This window comes from Papio anubis, chromosome 16, assembly GCF_008728515.1.
Source record: "Papio anubis isolate 15944 chromosome 16, Panubis1.0, whole genome shotgun sequence".
NCBI lineage: Eukaryota > Metazoa > Chordata > Mammalia > Primates > Cercopithecidae > Papio > Papio anubis.
The window spans coordinates 6,580,308-6,601,247 of NC_044991.1; the positions used below are offsets into that span (position 1 = coordinate 6,580,308).

General features: G+C 51.4%; 1 protein-coding gene across 9 annotated transcripts in view; it reads right to left on the reverse strand.

Moving 5' to 3' along the window:
- PARVB (parvin beta) overlaps nucleotides 1-20,940 on the reverse strand; it is a 162,034-nt gene that overhangs the window by 89,751 nt on the left and 51,343 nt on the right. The window contains exon 1 of one of the 9 annotated variants that reach the window (XM_009217460.4): nucleotides 1,216-1,965. The exons of 7 other annotated variants lie outside the window; for them this stretch is intronic. In XM_009217460.4, coding sequence (XP_009215724.1) covers nucleotide 1,216 — 1 coding nt within the window. In that variant the 5' untranslated portion in view covers nucleotides 1,217-1,965. Of the gene's footprint in view, nucleotides 1-1,215; nucleotides 1,966-20,940 lie in introns of those variants that run through there. One more of the 9 variants, XM_003905677.5, reaches the window with a different exon arrangement.

A 20,940-nucleotide genomic window follows, 5' to 3' on the forward strand; every position in this document is an offset into this window, starting at 1 on the left:
TTGGTATCAGAAACACAGGAGAATGTGAATAACCATCATCTTACTGGGTCCCCCAGCAGGGCCCAGGGAGGCAGCCTTCAAGCAGAGGTTGAGAGCACTGACTAGGCAGCCAGGCTGTTGGTTACACTCCTGACTCCCGTTCCAATCTGCTGTGTGACCTTGGGCAGGTTACTTAACCTCTCTGGGCTTCAGATTACTCAACTGTAAAAGAAAAGTTTTTAGGAGGATAGCACCGAGCAAAGCACGTTAAGGAGCCAGGATATTCCCTAGGACACAGAAAGCGCAGGACACATCAGCTCTACTGTTGTTCCCATTTTACAGGAGGAAAAATCGAACATGAGGCAGCTGGGCCGACCGTCACGATGGGCGCTAATAACAGCAGAGCTGGGCTCACTCCCAGGCATGCCCAGTGCAAAGCACCTTCTACTGACTCTGCCTCCCAAAGACAAGACAGAATATCCAGTGGTGACCGGGAAAAAGCCAGACACTGGCCACGATCGGCCACTGAGAGCGGAAACACAGAACCGAAGACACCTAAAGAGAAACCCATGGTCAGGCACGGTGGCTCACGCCTGTAATCCCAGCATTTTGGGAGGACGAGGTGGGTGGATCACCTGAGGTCAGAAGTTCAAGACCAGCCTGGCCAACATGACGAAACCCCATCTCTACTAAAAATACAAAAATTAGCCAGGCGTGGTGGCGGGCACCTGTAATCCCAGCTACTCGGGAGGCTGAGGCAGGAGGATCGCTTGAACCTGGGAGGCGGAGGTTGCAGTGAGCCAAGATTGCGCCACTGTACTCCAGCCTGGGTGACAAGAGTGAGACTCCATCTCAGAAAAAAAGAGAGAGAGAGAGAGAGAGAGACCCACAGTATCAGGTATCCCTACAAAAAAGAATTTCTTAATTGCAACATGTCCCTGAGAATGTTCCAAATCCCATTCTTCTGGGCCCAAAGATCTACTCGCCCCAGCAGAGTGCTGGAAACTTCACTCCATAAGTCAGACCCTCATCCCTCTGGGGCCGCAGTGAGACAACCTGGACCCCGTTCCCCATCGTCCTAACACCAACGTCCCCATCACCTTCCCGGGAAAAGTCAAGCGGCCACCCAGGGTCCATTCTTGCAAAACAAAATTCTGCCATAAAGCAGAAAAGAAAAGAAGGGCTGGCCTGGGTTTAGCTCCTGCTGAAAACGATAAGAAAGCAAAGGGAACTTACTGGCGAGGAGGGTGCAGCTGGCGGCAGCTCTGCAGACCAGCACGGCCACGGGCGTCGGAGGGCAGGCAGGGCACACACCTCATTCATATAGGGATGTGGCAGGGGCACCACTATGACTTGCACTTCAAGGGAAAGCCTCTTCAGGGAGCCTTTGAGGAAGGTCACAGCGGGTCAAGCTGTGGGAGGACCGGGCTGTTTCCAGCGATAGCTCCTTGCTGACCACAGACCACTATTTCTGTCTTGACTCCCAACGGCCTCATGGGCCAGAGCGACCGCTCCCCAGGAAAACCCCCACACACAAAGAAGGAAGGAAGGGCACGCCCAGGCCCCTGGGGTGACTGAAGACGCATGTGGCTCAGAGGAAAACTGAACGACAGACCTTGACCTCCCATCGCCTTTGCTCTCTGGGCCCTGAGACAGGAGAGGTGATCGGAGGTCTGCAAGCTAGCACGGAGCTGGGTCTCCTCTGCCTGACCCCCAGCAAGAAGTGGCACCACCGTGGGCACGTGCCACCCCGGCTGCATCTCCCATGTGCCGACTATGCCGGGAGGACCACACACTAACACACGGAACACTTGTCACCCCGTTTCCACGACAACAGAAATCAAATATCGGACACAGAAGGCAGAAGCTGAGGCCGTCCCAACACGGAGGCTGCTCTCGGGAGCGCTCACTTCCCCAAAGGAAAGTCCTCAAATGAGGGGAGAAGCAGGACTCGCATGGTACCCACCTTGGCTGGCAACTTGCTCCCCCTTTCCTCGTCCTGCACCCTCTCCTGGTTTATAACACCAGGCCCAGCCCCTCCCTACCAGGTGACACAGGCGGGCTCCCTGTCTGGCCTGGATTCCTTGCCGGTAAAAAGGGGTTATTAACAATGAGCAGCCTCATGCACTGCTGTGGGAATCCATGAATTTCAGTGGTTCCTGGCATCCAGGAAGCACGATTAGCTTTTATTTATTCCAATTACCAGTCCCCCAACTCCCCGTGGAAGCTCCTTCCCGAGGCTGGCTTCCTGGAGGTGTTGCTCGGTGAACTGACAATTCCCAGCTCTGCTGAAGCAGGAAGCGGTGAGGCCCACAGGAGGCCCATGTCCTGACCCAGCAGGTGCTCCAGGCGGGGGCTCCGGGGCAGGCAGCGGACTGGCACATGCCTGGCCCACCCCCAGGAGCACTAGTGCCCCTCTCCCATTCGAGGCCAGGATCAGCAGTGAGGGCTCACCCGCCGGTCACCCCCGTCCCCCAACACTCCACTCCCATGGCACAAACCAGGCTTCATCCCGAGTCAAAACCAGGACTTGAGGCAACAAGAAAAAGACACCCAATGCTGATGCGAGTCCCCAACACTGATGCGGGTCCCCAACACTGATGCAGGTCCCCAACACTGATCCAAGTCCCCAACGCTGATGTGGGTCCCCAACACTGATGCGGTCCCCAACACTGATCCAAGTCCCCAACACTGATCCAAGTCCCCAACGCTGATGCGGTCCCCAACACTGATCCAAGTCCCCAACACTGATGCGGTCCCCAACACTGATCCAAGTCCCCAACGCTGATGCGGTCCCCAACACTGATGCGGGTCCCCAACACTGATGCGGGTCCCCAACAATGATGCGGTCCCCAACACTGATGCGGTCCCCAACACTGATCCAAGTCCCCAACACCGATGTGAGTCCCCAACACCGATGCAGGTCCCCAACACTGATCCAAGTCCCCAACGTTGATGCGGTCCCCAACACCGATGCGGGTCCCCAACACTGATCTAAGTCCCCAGTGCTGATGCGATCCCCAACACTGATGCGGTCCCCAACACTGATGCAGTCCCCAACACCGATGTGAGTCCCCAACACCGATGCAGGTCCCCAACACTGATCCAAGTCCCCAGTGCTGATGCGATCCCCAACTCTGATGCAGTCCCCAGCACTGGTTTCGGTTTAACAGTTTTCCTGCTGGGAGACTTGATGCAGGAATCCAAGGCCAGGACAGCAAACAGCACTTCGTGGCCCAGGAGATGCCACGACAGCCAAGTGAGGACATCATGAGGGCACAGACAGGAAGGCCCTCGCCAGCCCAGTGCTCCATGGAAAGGGCCTTTCCATCTGCCCAGCGTCCAGTGCCACCCACAAAGGAAGGCTGGGGCAAGACAGGGTCTTCCTGACACATGTGTATCTAGTGAACTGGCCAAGGAGATGCCTGGGACTGGTGCTCAATCCTGTGGGGGAGGAGGCAGAAATAACAGAGGGTCAGTCAGGAAAGGAAATGTGACTAGCTGTTGAAAGGAAAATAACTATGCACTTGAAAAATCATAAAAGGATCAGCAGCCTAGTATCACGTCTTAGAGTCAGGTTTAGACCACTTCAGTGTAATGCAACTAACATTTCATCCATTCACCATGTATGCATCGATTGCCTCCTACCTGCCAGGCAAGGGGATTTCACAAGGAGAGCAAGGCAGCCAAGACCCAGCTCCTGACATGCCGTTTTCAGAACAAATTAAGGGGGCCTGGCACAGTAGCTCACACCTGTAATCCCAGCATTTTGGGAGGCCGAGACAGGAGGACTGCTTGAGCCCAGGAGTTGGAGACCAGCCTAAGCAACATAGTGAGACGCTGCCTCTACAAAAACTTAGCCAGATATGATGACACACACCTGTAGTTCCACTTACTCAGGAGGCTGAGGCAGGAGGACACTTGAGCCTAGGATCATTCCACTGCACTCTAGCCTGGGCAACAGAGTGAGACCCGGTCTAAGAAGAAGAAAAAGAAAGAAGAAGAAAGATGAAAGATGAAAGACGGAAGAAGAGGAAAAGGAGGAGGAGGAGAAATAATTAAGGGACTGATGTCATCATTTCATTTGATTCTCATCAAGGCCCCATAAGGCAAGCAAGGAAGAATCCTTATGATCATCCCTATCTAACAGATGAAAAAACGGAGGCGGTGAGGGATCAACAGGCGGCCGAAGGTCATATACAGGGTGTATATCAGGATCTCAACTCAGATGTGTGTGGTGCACCTACTGTGTGCCAGGCATCACTCAAGCCTGGGGTGCCAAGGTGAGAAAGACTACGGCCCTACCTTCAAGGTAGCAAAGTGAGATAAAAGTCAATACATGCATAAGTACAAGGTATGGGGATAATGGGTGGGGAGGCACCCCTTGTTAAGTTAATTAAGACTGAGTCAAATGTAAGTTACAACCTTATAGGCAGGTTACATCCTTTTCAATATAACCCATTAAAAGCCAGAGAAGTACAGATTCGACCTTTTTGCTAAAATATTTCTGCCTGAGCTCCAAGGGGCTCACAGGGAGACAGGCTCTTCAGTATCCCCCTCTACTCTGCTTCTGTTTGAATCCATCTGGGGCCCTTCACTGGCTGTCACAAACATGCTACACTCTAAAAACAAAGCATTCAGTTGAAAGACAAAGTATTTCAGAAAAAGGATAACTTGGATGGTGACTTTTAAGATGTGGTAGATTCCGCCATAGCCACCTGCCTGGTACACAGTAGGCGCTCATAGATGTTTGCTGTAGCGCCATTCTCATTTCTTTTGGGCAGTTTTAAGAAAGAGCAAGGCTTCCTTTAAAAAGAAGTAGGAGACTACTGGGTATCTACCCAAGGGAAAAGAAGTCATCAGACAAAAAAGATACTTCACACGCATGTTTATAGCAGCACAATTCACAATTGCAAATACGTGAAACCAATCAAATGCCCATCAGTCAATGAGTGGATAAATTATATTTATATTTTATACACACACACACACACACACACACACACACACACACACCCCGGAATACTACTCAGCCATAAAAAGGAACAAAATAATGGTATTTGCAGTAACCTGGATGGAACTGGAAACCATTATTCTAAGTGAAGTAACTCAAGGATGTTCTCACTTATAAGCGGGAGCTAAGCTAAGAGGATATAAAGGCATAAGAATGATACAATGGACTTTGGGGACTCAGGGAAAGGGTAGGAGGTGGGTGAGGGATAAAAGACTACACATTGGGTACAGTGTACACTGCTCGGGTGATGGGTGCACCAAAATCTCAGAAATCACCACTAAAGAGTTTATTCATGTAACCAAACACCACCTGCTCCCCCAAAAACCTATTGAAATAAACCATAAATAAATAAGAAAGAGGTAGGAGGCTGGGCGTAGTGGCTTACACCTGCATCCCAGCACTTTGGGAGGCCGAGGTAGGAGGATCGCCTGAGCCCAGGAGTTTGAGACCAGCTTGGGCAACATAGAGAGACCCAGTCTCTTAAAAAACAGAAAATAAATAAGATGAGGGAGAAGGTAATAAAATATAATCTTCCTGGACAGACTTCTCCTTCTGAGAAGCCCCGCCCAGGAGCAGCCCTCAGCAACACTACGGCACCACCCTGATCCATCTGGGAAGATGAAGCAGATAAATGAAGGGTCCTCACAAAACCCCACAACTAGTCAGTGGGCACTAGGGGCCCAGTGGGAGAAAGCCCAGGTTCCAGGGTCTCAGTGGGGCACACGGGGCAGGCTGGGCTGGCCCCACATAGGCTCTGAATGGCCCAACACCATTCACAGTAAAACCCAAAGAAATGACATTTTCTTTTCTCCGCAAAAACCCTGTATATTTCCTCTTGGTTTCATACAATCAACCAAACCTGGGGATCAATGGAAAGAACTTGCAAAGGCCCATCTAGCTCTGAGAACCCTCATCCTAGAACTATCTGGATTAATGTTCTGTTGTTGTTGTTAGACAGGGTCTCACTCCATCACCGAGGCTGAAGTGCATTACTGCAATCACAGCCCACTGTGGCCTCGACCTCCCAGGCTCAAGTGATCCTCCCAGCTCAGCCTCCTGAGTAGCTGAGACTACAGGTGCACACCATCATATCCAACTATTTTTTGTTTGTTTGTTTGTATGGTTGGTCGGTTGGGGTTTTTTTGGTTTTGAGAGACAGGGATATCACTTTGTTGCCCAGGTGATCTCCAAATCCTGGGCTCAAGCAATCCTCCAGCCTCTGCCTCCCAAAGTGCTGGGATTATAGGTATGGACCACGTATAATTACCTGGAGTAATGTCATAAAGCCAACGACCTCTCCTAGGCCCACAGGTGAGAACTGCCCTTTCTTCAAGGTCACGTTCTCTGGCCTCCAAGGGCCTCCCGGTCTGAAGCATCAGAACTTGAACACTGACCCCAGCCTCTGGGGAACTCAGCCAGGCCCTTCAACAAACACGAGTCCACACACATTCCCTGCTCTGAGCTCCTTTCTGCTTTCCCAACACTGCCTCCACCTGGGCATGGCGCATGCCTGTGTTATTCCTCTCCACAAAACACGTGGAAAGAAAAAGGGATCCAAGGCCCCACAGCCACATTTCCAAACCGCTGGGCTTCGGTGTGACTATAACCAGGCGATACGGCTGGCTGCACCGAGGGCTGGTGGTCTCGGCAGGAAGGAAGACTGGCTGGCGTGGCCAGCGTCACACATGTGGTCCCTGGGCATCTTAACGGAGAGGGATATTCCACTCCCCAGTCCCCAGCACCACCCCAACACCAGCCCTCTGCCCTTGCATGGCAGGGCATGAGACAGGTGAGGGAGCCACTGCCCACACAGAAACCGAGGAGGAAAGTGATCCCAGGCCTCTGGTATCAAAGGCAGCACCGCACCCCATCCACGGAACACCTGGCCCCGAGAATGGGAAGCCGGGGAGGCCTGTGACACGGAATGTGGCAACAGAGAGCACATCGGCTCGGCTGGGGATCCCAGCTGGCCTGGTCACTGAGAGCTTCTCACATGCCCTGGAGGAGATCACCTCCTGACTCATCTGTACCAGGAGCAGCTGCCCGATCCCCTGGAGCACAGACCATGCCCTCTGTGAGTGCGGAGCCCCAGCACCAAGCCAACCACGAGGAGTGAATGAACTGGACAACCACACACACCCTGGGGATCACTGTGCCCCAGAAATCACTCCCCAACCCCACTAACCCCACACCCTCCCTGTGAGGCACCCTCTAAACCACACGCTGAGGACAGAGACCACAGGACACACGGCAAGTGCTTGTGAAATAATAAGAAATATTCATATTGGGCCAGGCGCAGTGACTCACGCCTGTAATCCCAGCACTTTGGGAGGCCGAGGCACCTGAGGTCAGGAGTTTGAGACCAGCCTGGCCAACATAGTGAAACCCCATCTCTAATAAAAATACAAAAATTAGCCCAACATGATGGTGCACGCCTGTAGTCCCAGCTACTAGGGAGGCTGAGGCAGGAGAATGGCTTGAACCCGGGAGGTGGAGGTTGTAGTGAGCCGAGATTGTGCCACTGCACTCCAGCCTGGGTGACAGACCGAGACTCCATCTCAAAAAAAAAAAAAAAAAAAAAAAGAAATATTCATATTGATCTCTGCCAACCAGTCCCTGGCACACAGCTCCTAAGAACCTTATAATTTCCAGCTGCCAGGAGAATCTTTTGTTCGAGTATTTGGTCTTTGACCCTGGTTCCTGACACAAAGCTCCTAATCCCTTGGAATTTCCGGGAAGATAAAAGGATCTTTTATTCTAATGAGGTGACTCTTGGAGGCTCCTGAGTGGGGGCTGAGCACCAGAAAGACCCAGACACGATTAGAAGCCTGGAGCTTTCAGCTCCACCCCCCACCCCACCCTCCAGAAAGGGGAGAGGGGCTGGAGATCGAGCTAATAATCAGACATGCCTACGTGACGAAGCCTCCGTAAAAATCCCTGAACTACAGGGTACAGAGAGCTTCTGGGTGGGTGAACACCTCCAGGTGCCAAGAGGGTGACGTACCCCAACTCCAGGGCAACAGAAACTCCTGCACTCGGGGCCCTCTGAGGCCTCACCCTGTGTGCCTCCTCCTCTGCTGCTCACCTGCACCCTTACCATCTCCTTTATAACAGAACAGGGAGCACAAGTGCAGTGTTTCCCTGAGTTCTTTTTTTTTTTTTTCCCAGACAGAGTTTTGCTCTTGTTGCTCAGGCTGGAGTGCAGTGGTGTGATCTCAGCTCACTGCAACCACTGCCTCCCAGGTTCAAGCAATTCTCCTGCCTCAGCCTCCCGAGTAGCTGGGATTACAGGTGCCCACCACCACGCCCAACCAATTTTTGTGTTTTTAGTAGAGACAGGGTTTCACCATGTTGGCCAGGTTGGTCTCAAACTCCTGACCTCAAGTAATCCTCCTGCCTTGGCATCCCAAAGTGCTGGGGTTACACGCGTGAGCCACCGCGCCTGGTCCATTTCCGAGTTCTGAGTCCCAGCAAATTAATCAAAACCGAGGAAGCAGTCGTGGGGACTCTGCTTTAGGGCACAGTCTTATGGGGCTGAGCCCTCACCTGTGGGGTTTGAGGCTCTCCCCAGGTCGATGGTGTCAGAATTGAACTGAACTGCAGGATACCCAGCTGGTGTCTGCTGCAGAACTGCCAGATGCGGCAGGGGCATCCCTGCACCTCTGGTGTCAGAAGTCTTATCCTGGGCAGTATGTGAGCAGAGGGAAGGAACAGTTTGTGAGTTCCTCCTACAGTGCTCGACAAATGTCAAAGTACAGTCACCTTGATTCATGGATTCTGTATGTGTAAATGTACCTACTCACTAAAATTTGTAACCCCAGAATCAATACCGTTGGCCTACATTCATTCACGGACACACACACACAGAAGCAAAGAATCTGGCCGGACACAGTGGCTCACACCTGTAATTTTAGCACTTTGGGAGGCTGAGGCGGGTGAATCGCCTGAGGTCAGGAGTTCGAGACCAGCCTGACCAATGTGGTGAAACCCTGTCTCTACTAAAGGTACAAAACTTAGCAGGGCATGGTGGTATGCACCTGTAGTCTCAGCTACTCGGGAGGCTGAGGCTGGAGAATTGCTTGAACCCAGGAGGCAGAGGTTGCAGTGAGCCGAGATTGTACCACTGCACTCCAGCCTGGGTGACAGAGTGACACTCCACTCAAAAAAAAAAAAGAATCTGAGTTGCCAGATGTGTCCCCACCTGAGGTCAAACACAGGGCACTCTGCCTTCTTGTCTGAGCTCTCGCATCATAAACAAGTGTCCATTTCATGGTCTATTTAACGCCATGGTTTTCACATTTTTCTGCTTTTTGTTGGTGACTTCACTGTTTTGTTTTGTTTTTGAGATGAAGTCTTGCTCTGTTGCCCAGGCTGGAGTGCAGTGACGTGACTTCGGCTCACTGCAACCTCTGCCTCCCGGGTTCAAGCAATTCTCCAGCCTCAACCTCCTGAATAGCTGGGATTACAGGTGCACACCACCACACCTGGCTGATTTTTTTGTATTTTTAGTAGAGACTGGGTTTCCTCATATTAGCCAGGCTGGTCTCAAACTCTGGACCTCAGGGGATCTGCCTGCCTCAGCCTCCCAAAGTGCTGGGATTACAGGCATGAGTCACTATCTTGGCCAACTACGCTGTTTAAAATGGGTCCCCACACGTGGCGAGGAGTATTCCTAGCGTTCCCAAGTGCAAGAAGGCTGAGGTGTGCCTTGCAGAGAATGCACACGTCAGAGAAGCTTCGTTCAGGCAGGAGTTATACTGCTATTGGCTGTGAGCTTGATGTTAATCAACAATATATTTTAAATAATGTGTCTTTAAAAAGAAACATATATAAGAAAAAGTTATGTATTGATCTGTTGCTGAAAATGTGACCAGAGGCTCACAGGAACCTAGCCCTGTACTGCCCTAGGAGCGATGGCTTAGTATTAGCTAACTCAGTGTTTGTGGCAACTTTATAGACCAAAACCACCATGAATAACGAGAACTGGCTGAGTTTAAGAAGGAATGAACTGAACGCATCACCCCACTCCAGCCGACTGATTAGACCTCTTTCCATCCCGCTTATTTCCCTTCTTGAGCAACATCAAACTATGAGACATCTTCTTGGCCAGTACCCAAAGAACCCAGGTGTATTCCACCTTTTCCCCAGATATTCATGCCTAATGTAGCTGGGTTACTAGATGACATTTATCCCGTTAAGTCCCACCAGGTGTAACTCACCCTAAGCTCTGGTTGCCCCACTACCTGAACTGACACACCAGGATTTTTAGAACCTCAAAGCTCCCAGCTTCCAGCATCTTTCCACTAGCAAGTTCTTCTGGCTCAGTCTCCCTTTCTGCTGCTCAAACATTTAAAAGTTTCCTGTTGAAAATGGTTCCCTTGCCTCAGATCTTGGGACTAAAGATGGTCCTGTGACAATCATGAAATTTCCTTTTTTTTTTTTTTTTTTGAGAAGGAGTCTCTCTGTTGCCCAGACTGGAGTGCAGTGACACAATCTCGGCTCACTGCAACCTCTATCTCCTGGGTTCAAGTGATTCTCCTGCCTCAGCTTCCCAAGTAGCTGGGATTACAGGCAGCTGCCACCACACCTGGCTAATGTTTTGTACTTTTAGTAGAGATGCGGTTTTGCCATGTTGGCCAGGCTGGTCTCAAACTCCTGATCTCAGGTGATCCGCCTGCCTTGGCCTTCCAAAGTGCTAGGATGACAGACATGAGCCCCCATGCCTGGTCTCAGCCATAAAATTCTGATACGAAAAGCCACCTTGCATTTTGGAGTGCCCTTTCCACCTTCCCACAACAAAGGAAAGAACATTTCTCCTGAAAGCAAGCAGAGAAAGCATCGTGGTAGAGAAACTGCCACCTGGGTACCTCACATCCCCTTTCCATGATACTGAGCAAACACGCCCCACCACAGATGACAAGTGCTGTTTAAAACCAAATGACAGCAGGCTTTGCAAGTGTTTAATAACACATCTTCTGTGCCTGTCAAACAAGCCAAGTGAGACTTTTTAAAGGAAAAGGTGTACAGCATCTTTTTCATTAAGCGGAGACAATCTACACCACGTACGTGACACCTGAATGGACACCCAACATTCACGTTTTGTGGCAACAGGCATCTCTTCTCCCCTGTGAATGAGCTCGGGATACCACACCGGCGCCTTCTACTTCCCGAGGCTGACAGAGTAGGATTTATTCAAAAGGAGTATATGTCAGAAAAACTGCTGTTTACCCTATGACTGACAAATGGAACAGGATGAAATGACTCAGCAGAAGTCAACCTAAAAGGGCTCGTCAGTGTGTAAGCTGTGGGCACTGTGCAAACACAAGCCTCATGGTATTTTATTAATCCAAAGAGAAGAACAAGTCCTCCTCCCCTTTCCCTAGAACAGTGTAATAATCAGCCACGCGGCCGGGCACAGAGGCTCATGCCTGTAACCCCAGCACTTCGGGAGGCCAAGGTGGGTGGATCATTTGACGCCAGGAGTTCGAGACCAGCCTGGCCAACGTGGTGAAACCCCGTCTCTACTAAACATACAAGAATCAGATGGGCGTGGTGGCAGATGTCTGTAATGCCAGCTACTCGGGAGGCTGAGGCAGGAGAATCGCTTAAATGTGAGAGGCAGAGGTTGTAGTGCACCGAGATTGTGCCACTGCACTCCAGCCTGGGCAACAGATCAAGACTCCCTCTCAAAAAAAAAAAAAAAAAGGCCACAGGGTGTGCAGAGCTGAGAAGATATAATCAACTCTGCTTCTATTTTCCCCCCATCACACCCTCATCTATGAAAGTAATAATAATAAGAGTGACTGAGTGACCAAAACTAGTGGGTTTTAGTCACTGAGTACCAGGCACCGTGGGTTAAACGGTGTCCCATCCAAAATCCACATCCGATGGGCACAGTGGCTCATGCCTGTAATCCTAGCACTTTGGGAGGCCGAGGTGGGTGGATCACTTGAGGCCAGGAGTTTGAGACCAGCCTGGCCAACATGGTGAAACCCTGTCTCTACTAAACACACAAAAATTAGCTGGGCATGGTGGCGGATGTCGGTAATGCTGAGGCAGGAGAATCGCTTAAACCTGGGAGGCGGAGGTTGTAGTGAGCCGAGATTGTGCCACTGCACTCCAGCCTGAGTGACAGAGCAAGACTCCAGCTAAAAAAAAAAAAAAAAAAAAAAAAAGCCATGCGGTGTGCAGAATTGAGATGATACAATCAGCTGTGCTGCTATTTCCCCCTCATCACACCCTCATCTGTGCAAGTAAAAACAAGAAGAGTGACCATAACTAGTGGGTTTTAGTCACTAACTGAGCACCAGGTACTGTGGGTTGAACGGTGTCCCATCCAAAACCCACGTCCGATGGGCACAGTGGCTCACACCTGTATCCCAACACTTTGGGAGGCCTAGGCAGGTGGATTGCCTGAGCTCAGGGGTTCAAGACCACCCTGGGCAACATGGTGAAACCCCATCTTTATGAAAAATACAAAAATTAGCTGGGCTTGGTGGTGGGCACCTGTAATCCCAGCTACTCGGGAGGCTGAGGCAAGAGAATCGCTTGAACCTTGGAGGTGGAGGTTGCAGTGAGCCAAGATCGCGCCACTGCACTCTAGCCTGGGCTACAGAGAGACTCCTTCTCAAAAAACAAAAAAAATCCACATCCACCTGGAACTGGACAACTACAGAATGTGCCTTATTTGGAAACAGGGTCTTTGCAGATGTAAATCAAGTTCAGATGAGGTCATACTGGACTGCAGTGGGCCCAGCTGGTGTCCATATGGGAGAGAGAAATTTGGATGTTGGCATGCAGAGAGAAGACGACCAGAGGAAGACACAGAGGGGCATGCAGGGGGGACGCCTGTGACAATGGAGGCTGACTGGAGTGACACAGCCACAAATGAGGATATGCCAGGACTGCCCACCATCCCCAGAAGCCAGGAGAGTCAGGAAGGATCCCTCCCTGGAGCCTTCAGATGGAGCGAGGTCTCGCCGACACCTCGATCTTGGACTTCTGGCCTCCGGAGCTCGGAGAGAATAAACTGCTCTGTCAGCCAGCCAGTGTGGGGTACTCTGTTATGTCAGGCCTAGGAAACTAATGCAGATTTTGTATTATCTCATTTATTATTTTCAAGAGCCCAGTTAGGCAGGTACCTTCCTTTCCTCCACTGGACAGGGGAGGCGATCAAGGTTCAGGGAGGTTATGTCCCTTCCCAGGGTACACCCCAGACAGGAAAGCAGGCAGGAGGATGAAGCCAGGTCTAGCGGCTCTCAGCCCCACCCCTCTCAAAGAGCCCAGGCTTCCAGCAAAGCTCATGCCACATTGCGAGGCTCCTGGTCCCTGTTCAAGCTGTCCAACCTCCCCTCAAGGCAAGCATGAACCCATAGGGCTTCCCAGGACCTAAGCTGTGGGATTGGGGCTCCAGCTCCCTCTCTATCCTCTCCCTCCTCTCCCACTCCCCTCCCCCACCAAGCGGAGGTCTGGTGCTAGACTGACTCCTCTCTCAGTCCCACAGGTGCCAAGTGCTGAGACACCGGGCCTCCTGCAGGTCTGGCATGACATAAACCACAAACTGCAAGTGGACATCCTGCTGTATCCACTGGTCTCCTGAGGCGAGCTAAGGCAGGCCTCCCCCGAGACCCAGTCCACCCAGAGTGCTGACAAACTCAGGCTTCAAAGTCACCCCTGCCAAGTCACAAGGGCCCCCTTGGACAGCTCCTGGGACACAGCGTCCCAGCTCTCCTCGGGCCTCGCTCTTGGGTGAAATCCAGCATGAGCCTCTTCCCCCATTTTTGGATTTTTTGCAAGCACGGAGATTCTTTTTAGAAGCTTTATTGCTCTACCGTCACTTCATTAGTTCCAGAACCAAATAATCCCATTATATATGACTTGATTGGCTCATAAAATTATCATTCATTCTAACAAATATTTATGGAGCGTGCCACATGTGCTATGCTTGGTACATTACATTTTAAAAAAATAATTTACTTAACTAATGATCACAAGTCCCCTAATTTAATTTACTCTTAAATGTGTTTAATTTTCCCACAAATGGAATGACACGCTTCTAAACGGAGCATTTTTGTCAGGTTGACACAAGCAGCAAAAAAAAAAAAAAAAAAAGAGAGAAAAGGAGAAACTATCAGCAGGAAAGCCATAGAACAAGAATGCCCCGGTTTGGCCCCCAGCTCGGCCCCGAGCCTCTAACCCCTGGGCACGGAGCAAATGCCATTTCCGGATGTTTTATACAGTCACCCTCACCACCTATCATCATTACCTGATCAAGAAAACTGGGGCACAAAGGCCAGATGAGGTGGCTCACACTGAATCCCAGCACTTTGGGAAGCTGAGGCAGGAGGATCACTTGAGCCCAGGAGTTCGAGGCCACCCTGGGCAACACAGTAAAACCCCATCTCAACAAATAATTAAAAAATTAGGGCCGGGCGCGGTGGCTCAAGCCTGTAATCCCAGCACTTTGGGAGGCCGAGACGGGCGGATCACGAGGTCAGGCGATCGAGACCATCCTGGCTAACAAGATGAAACCCCGTCTCTACTAAAAGATACAAAAAACTAGCCGGGCGTGGTGGCGGGCGCCTGTAGTCCCAGCTACTCCGGAGGCTGAGGCAGGAGAATGGCGTGAACCCGGGAGGCGGAGCTTGCAGTGAGCCGAGATCGGGCCACTGCAATCCAGCCTGGGCGACAGAGCGAGACTCCGTCTCAAAAAAAAAAAAAAAAAATTAGCCAGCTGAGGCTGTGCACACCTGTCGTCCCAGCTACTCAGGAGGCTGAGGTGGGACGCTTGCTTAAGCCCACAGAGTCAAGGCTGTAGTGAGCCATGATTGCACCACTGTACTCCAGCCTGGGTGACAGAGGGAGACCCTGTCTCAAAAACAAAAACAAAATGAAAACAAAACAAACAAACGAACAACCACCTGTGGCACAGAGAGGTAGAGTAACTTGTCTGATCAGGTTCAGCAGGTAGGAAATGGCGCAGGCAGAATTTGAACCCAGGCAATGCTGCATCTGCGTGTGTGCCCTTCACCCGCCTGCTCCCTGCCTCTTAATTAAAATTCAGCAGGAGGAAATCCACAGGCAACTCAGGCACAAAATCACCCCTCCCAGGTTACACAGGGACGGTGCTCCTGGTGTGGGATCCCACACAGCCACACAGCGGAGGCAGCGGTGCCCCGAGTAAATGGGGCTGTGCCTAAAAGCTGGGCTACTGCATAAACTCGAGTCACAGGAGAGCACGCACAGCGGGCTCCAGTCACATCGGGGTCAAAGTCAGGCAAAACCGAAGAATGTGAAGGACAGAGGTGCACGCGTGTGCGAAACACAAGGAAAGACAAGTAAGTGGGGCAGGGCCTGCCAACAAGCTGCCTGGACTGGGCAAGGAGCAGCCTGGTACTTGCCTAACCATTATTCTAGGTGTGCCTGTGAAGATGAGGTTAGCAATCGAATCGGTAGACTGGGTACAATGGATGGCTCTCCCCAGTGTGGATAGGCCTTGGCCAATCCATTTGAGACCTGAATAGACCGAAAGGCAGGGTAAGGGGATTCACTCAGCTGGGACGTGGGTCTCCTCCCGCACTTGGGCTGACACCACTGGCTCTCCTGGGTGTCCGGATTGAAGATCCTGGGATTTCTCAGCCTTGTAACCACATGAGCCAATAACTTATAATCAATCTCTTCAAATATATATATATACACGCACACATATATATATATGTGTGCGTGTATATATATATATAATAGAGAGAGAGAGAGATGGATAGAGACAGACAGGCTGGGAGAGGTGGCTCAGACCTGCAATCCTAGCACTTTGGGAGGCCGGGGCAGGCAGATCACAAGGTCAGGAGATCGAGACCATCCTGGCCAACATGATGAAACCCTGTCTCTAATAAAAACACAAAAATTAGCCGGGAATGGAGGCCAGTGCCTGTAATCTCAGCTACTCAGGAGGCTCAGGCAGGAGAATCGCTTGAACCAAGGAGTCGGAGGTTGCAGTGAGCCGAGATCACGCCACTCCAGCCTGGCAACAGAGCGAGACTCCGTCTCAAAAAACAGACGGACAGAGCTACATACCCCCCATCGGTTCTGTTTCTCCAGAGAACTCTGACTCATACACATGCTAAACGCAACATTCAAGACGGCACTGGTCACCTCTGGTGGGGAGAGGGGGCACAGGAGGTACGGGGCGTACGGCTCAGGGAACAAGCAATGCTATTTCTTAAGCTGGATAGCAGAACCATGAGTGCTTCTTTAAAATTAGTCTGTAAACTATACATATGTACACTTTTTTGTATGTGTAATGTATTTCCCAGTATCTTTGTTTTTCATTCTGTTAATTGTAGTAAGGTACATTTAACATAAAATTTCTCACTTTAACTTTTTTTTTTTTTTTTAAAGAGATGGAGTTTCACTCTTGTCGCCCAGGCTGGAGTGCAATGGTGCGATCTTGGCTCACGGCAACCTCTGCCTCTTGGGTTCAAGTGATTCTCCTGCCTCAGCCTCCCAAGCAGCTGAGATTACAGGCACCCACCACCACACCCGGCTAATTTTTGTAGTTTTAGTAGAGACGGGATTTCGCCATGTTGGCCAGGCTGGTCTCGAACTCCTGACCTCAGGTGATCTGCCTGCCTTGGCCTCCCAAAGTGCTGGGATGACAGGTGTGAGCCACCACACCTGGCTACTTTAACCATTTTTAAATGTACGGTTCAGTGGGACTAAGGACGTTCACTGTCATGCCACCATCACTGTTACCATCCACCAAACTCTTTTCTTCTTGCGAGGTAGAAACACTAACTCCCAGTTCCCTCCCCGCCCAGCCTGCCCCCACCCCGGCCCCGCCCAGCCCCCACCCCAGGCCTCACGGCTCCTGACAACTGCCACTCCACTTCCTGTCTCTATGAGTTTAACTCCTCTAGCTGAGGAGCCCACGCCGTAATCTGAGCACTGTGGGAGGCCGAGGCGGGAGGACTGCTTGAGCCCAGGAGTTCGAGACCAGTCTGGGCAACATAGCAAGACCTTGTGTTTACAAAAGAATTTAAAAATTAGCCAAGCGTTGTGGTGCACGGCTGTAGTGCCTGCTACTAGGGAGGCTGAGGTGGGAGGATCTCTTGAGCCCGAGAGGTGAGGTTGCAGTGAGCCGAGATCGCATCACTGTACTCCAGCCCCGTCTCAAAAATAATAATAATAATAAAAGATGTTGGGGCACTTTAGGCCTCAGAAAACAATCTCTCTAACCTTCTTCTGCCCTCCTTTCACCTGCCCAAGGCAGGACTCTCATCAGCTTGTAATGAGATCCTCCCTCCAGACAGGGGTCTGCCCCACCCCTTGGAGGAAGGAAGGCTGCACAGACAGGTCTTGTGGGCCTCCCCAGTCCATGTATTAGTGTTAGATCACACCCTTGCTGTCCAACCCCATTTCTACATGGCTGTCAATCATGTGCATCCAATGAGGTTCCATGAAAGGCCCAGGAGGGCAGGAATCAGGAGAGCGGACACTTGGTTTTCGGAAAGTGGCACGCCCGGAGAGGGCATGGAAGCTCCGTGCCCCTTCCCCTACACCTCACCCTATGCACCTCTTCATCTGTATCCTTTATAACATCCTTTACAATAAACCAGGAAATATAAGGAAATGTGTCCCCGAGTTCTGTGAGCCACCCTAGCAAATTAACTGAATCCAAAGATGGGGCTGTGGGAACCCTGACTTCCAGCCGACTGTTCAGAGTCTTGGGGGACTGAGCCCTCATCCTGGGGGATCTGATGTCATCTCCAGGTAGGTGGAGCCAGAACTGAACTGAATTGAATTGGAGCACACCCAGCTGGTGTCCGCCACTTGGTGCAGGAAAAACCCACACATTTGGTCACTAGAGTCTGTTAATTGTTGCTGTGTCACTGTGAGCAGAGGACAAACGGTCTGGGCTTTCCCAGGCATCCCCACTGCCCGCACGGTGCCCTAACACCCATTCAGGGCAGCGCTGTGAAAGTCACAGGGGACAGCAACTAAATCCTTTAAACGGCCATCACTGAGAACTTCTAGAAAATGTAACGTCAGGCCAGGCGCGGTGGCTCACACCTGTAATCCCAGCACTTTGAGAGGCCAAGGCAGGCAGATCACAAGGGCAGGAGTTCGAGACCATCCTGGGCCAACAAGGTAAAACGCTGTCTCTACTAAAAATACAAAAAAATTAGCTGGGCATGGTGGTACACACCTGTAGTCTCAGCTGCTTGGGAGGCTGAGGCAGGAGAATTGCTTGAACCCAGGAGGCGGAGGTTGCAGTGAGCCGAGATGGCATCACTGCACTCTAGCCTGGGAGACAGAGCAAGACTCCATCTCAAAAAAAAGTGTAACATCATACAAAGATGTGTGTGTGTGTCATTTAAATTGTTAGTTTAAACCAGGGAATGGCAAACTGTAGCCAGTGAGCAAACCTGGCCCACCACCTGTCTTTTTGGGATTTTTGGGTTTTTGGGGGTTTTTTTTGTTGTTGTTGTTTGTTTGTTTTCGAGATAGGATCTTGCTCTGTCTCCCAGGCTGGGGTGCAGTGGCACAACATGGTTCACTGTAGCCTCGACCTCCTGAGCTCAAGGGATCTTCCCACCTCAGCCTCCCAAGTAGCTGAGACTACAGGTGCGCATCACCACACCCAACTAATTTTTGTATTTGTTGTAGAGATAGGGTCTCGCCATGTTGCTCAGGCTGGTCTTGAACTCCCGGGCTCAAGCAATCTGCCTGCCTCAGCCTCCCAAAGTACCGGGATTACAGGCATGAGCCACCACACCTGGCCCACCACCTACTTTTGTAGCTTCGAGGGGACACAGCCACAGCTATGTTAATGAATTGTCTTTTGTAGCTTCCCGGGGATGCAGCCACGGCTATGTTAATGAACTGTCTACAGGGGCTTTCATGCTTCCATGGCAGAGTTGATTCATTCCCACAGAGGCAGGTGGCTCACAGAGGTGGAAATATTCTTTGGATCTTTACAGAAAGAGATCGCAATTGCTCAGCAAAGAGCATTCATAACACAATGTTTTGACATTTCCAAGGGATGGGAAGTTAGCATTGGGGTGATATCAGGAACACAGGTATGTTCAGCATTCCAGAATCAGGTGAGGAGAGTAGACCTGGGCTTTCTTTCTCCCGGTGCTGTCGAGCCACAATTTATGCAGGTCCAGCCCTGCCTGCCTGTGTTTGGCATTCACACTGCCTCTCAGGGTGACGGACTCTCACGTTGCACTTCTAGTTTAATTCTTTTAACTTGATTTCCAACTGTGACCTTCAAGTTTCACTCACAGCCCTTACTGGCAGGAGAACCGCCAAGGCAATTAGAGGATCAAAGGCCAGATGGTGACTGTATTCGTGTCCTGTGGCCACCATGACAAAGTACCGCAAACCAGCAGCTTAAAACAACAGACATCGATTCTCTCCCAATTCTGGAGGCCAAAAGTCTGAGATCAAGGTGTCTGCAAGGCCATGCTCTCACTGAAGGCTCCAGGGAAGGATCCGTCCTGGCCTCTTCCCAGTTTCTGGTGGTGGCCATCGGTCCTCGGTGCATCTTGGCTTGTGGCAACATCTCTCCAGTCTCTGTCCAGTCTCTGCATCCCGTGCCTGTCTCTGTGTCCTACTGCCTCTCCCCGTAAGGGTCCCAGTCACTTTGAATTAGGGGCCCACCCTACTTCAGAAGGGCCTCATCTTAAGCGCATCCGCAAAGACCCTATTTCCAAATGAGGTGACAGTCCCAAGAGCTGGGGACTAGGACTTGGACATACCTTTTAGGGGAACACAAACCCCTAACAGAGACCTTCACTCAGTTTCCTCCTGTGGTCCCTTCCTGCACTTCCGCACAATCCTCTCCCCTGATTGACACAAACCAAGTGCTTTCTGGCATCCGCCTCATTGGTTACGTGCAGCGCCAACGACAGGAAGGGCTCCTTCCAGCAGAAGGGATGGGGTGGTTATCCCCTTCCTTGTCCTGCTGTTGCTAAGCGGGTCACCAGCACAGCCTTGCCCACCCAACACTATCACCTGCTTGTCTCTCCACAGAGACACGGTCAGAGCTGGGACTGAAGGGCTTCACTGAGGCCAGCCAGGTGCCAGCCACAGAGTCACAGGCTACCGACAGCGGCAGCGTGGCCAGCCGAACAGTCCCCACCTCGTCATCAATCCCTCCAGCGCCTACAAACAGATGGGGTGACACAACAGCTCTGCAGGGCTCCCCCTCTCCCTTCATAAGAATTACTGATATTTTTCAGCTGGGAATTTGCAGCTGCAGAGCACAGGTCTTTGATGGCATGGCACCTGTCAAATGAGACCTTTTCCAGGAGCTGGCGGTAGGATTTTTACGGCTGCCTAGCTACGCTGTCACGGGAGATCTCTGCTTCTTCCCCCGCGGCTGTTACTCAGCACAGATGCTGCTCTGCAGCCCGCAGTAGTGAGGGAGTCTCAGGCCGCCTGGAACTCTCTTAGGAGATGAGACAACAGGAATCAGGCGCCCAGTGCCTGAAAGGGGTGTCCCTATGGCACAGACGGAAATACACACCCGGCTCAGCCCCAGACTCCAGCTTCCGCACTCACATCCCCACCCACTCTTCTCCTCCTTCAAGCCCCTGGTGACGGGCTGTGTGCCCTGACTTCATATCTGCACTTTCTCCTGGGTTATTGTATTTAATTCCTCAAATAATACTGCACGACAGGTAAGGGAGGTGTTGCCATCGGCCCCGTGGTTCAGAGACAATGTGGCTGGGCTGAGTTCAAGGTCGCTGAGCTAACAGGGGACAAGTGACACCAGTCCTGTCTCTCTAACTGATATTGCTGCCCCACTAGTCTGCAACACACAGAACCTTGAAGAGTGCAGGACTGGCCGGGCGCGGTGGCCCACACCTGTAATCCCAGCACTTTGGGAGAGTGCAGGACTGGCCAGGCACGGTGGCTCATACCTGTAATCCCAGCACTTT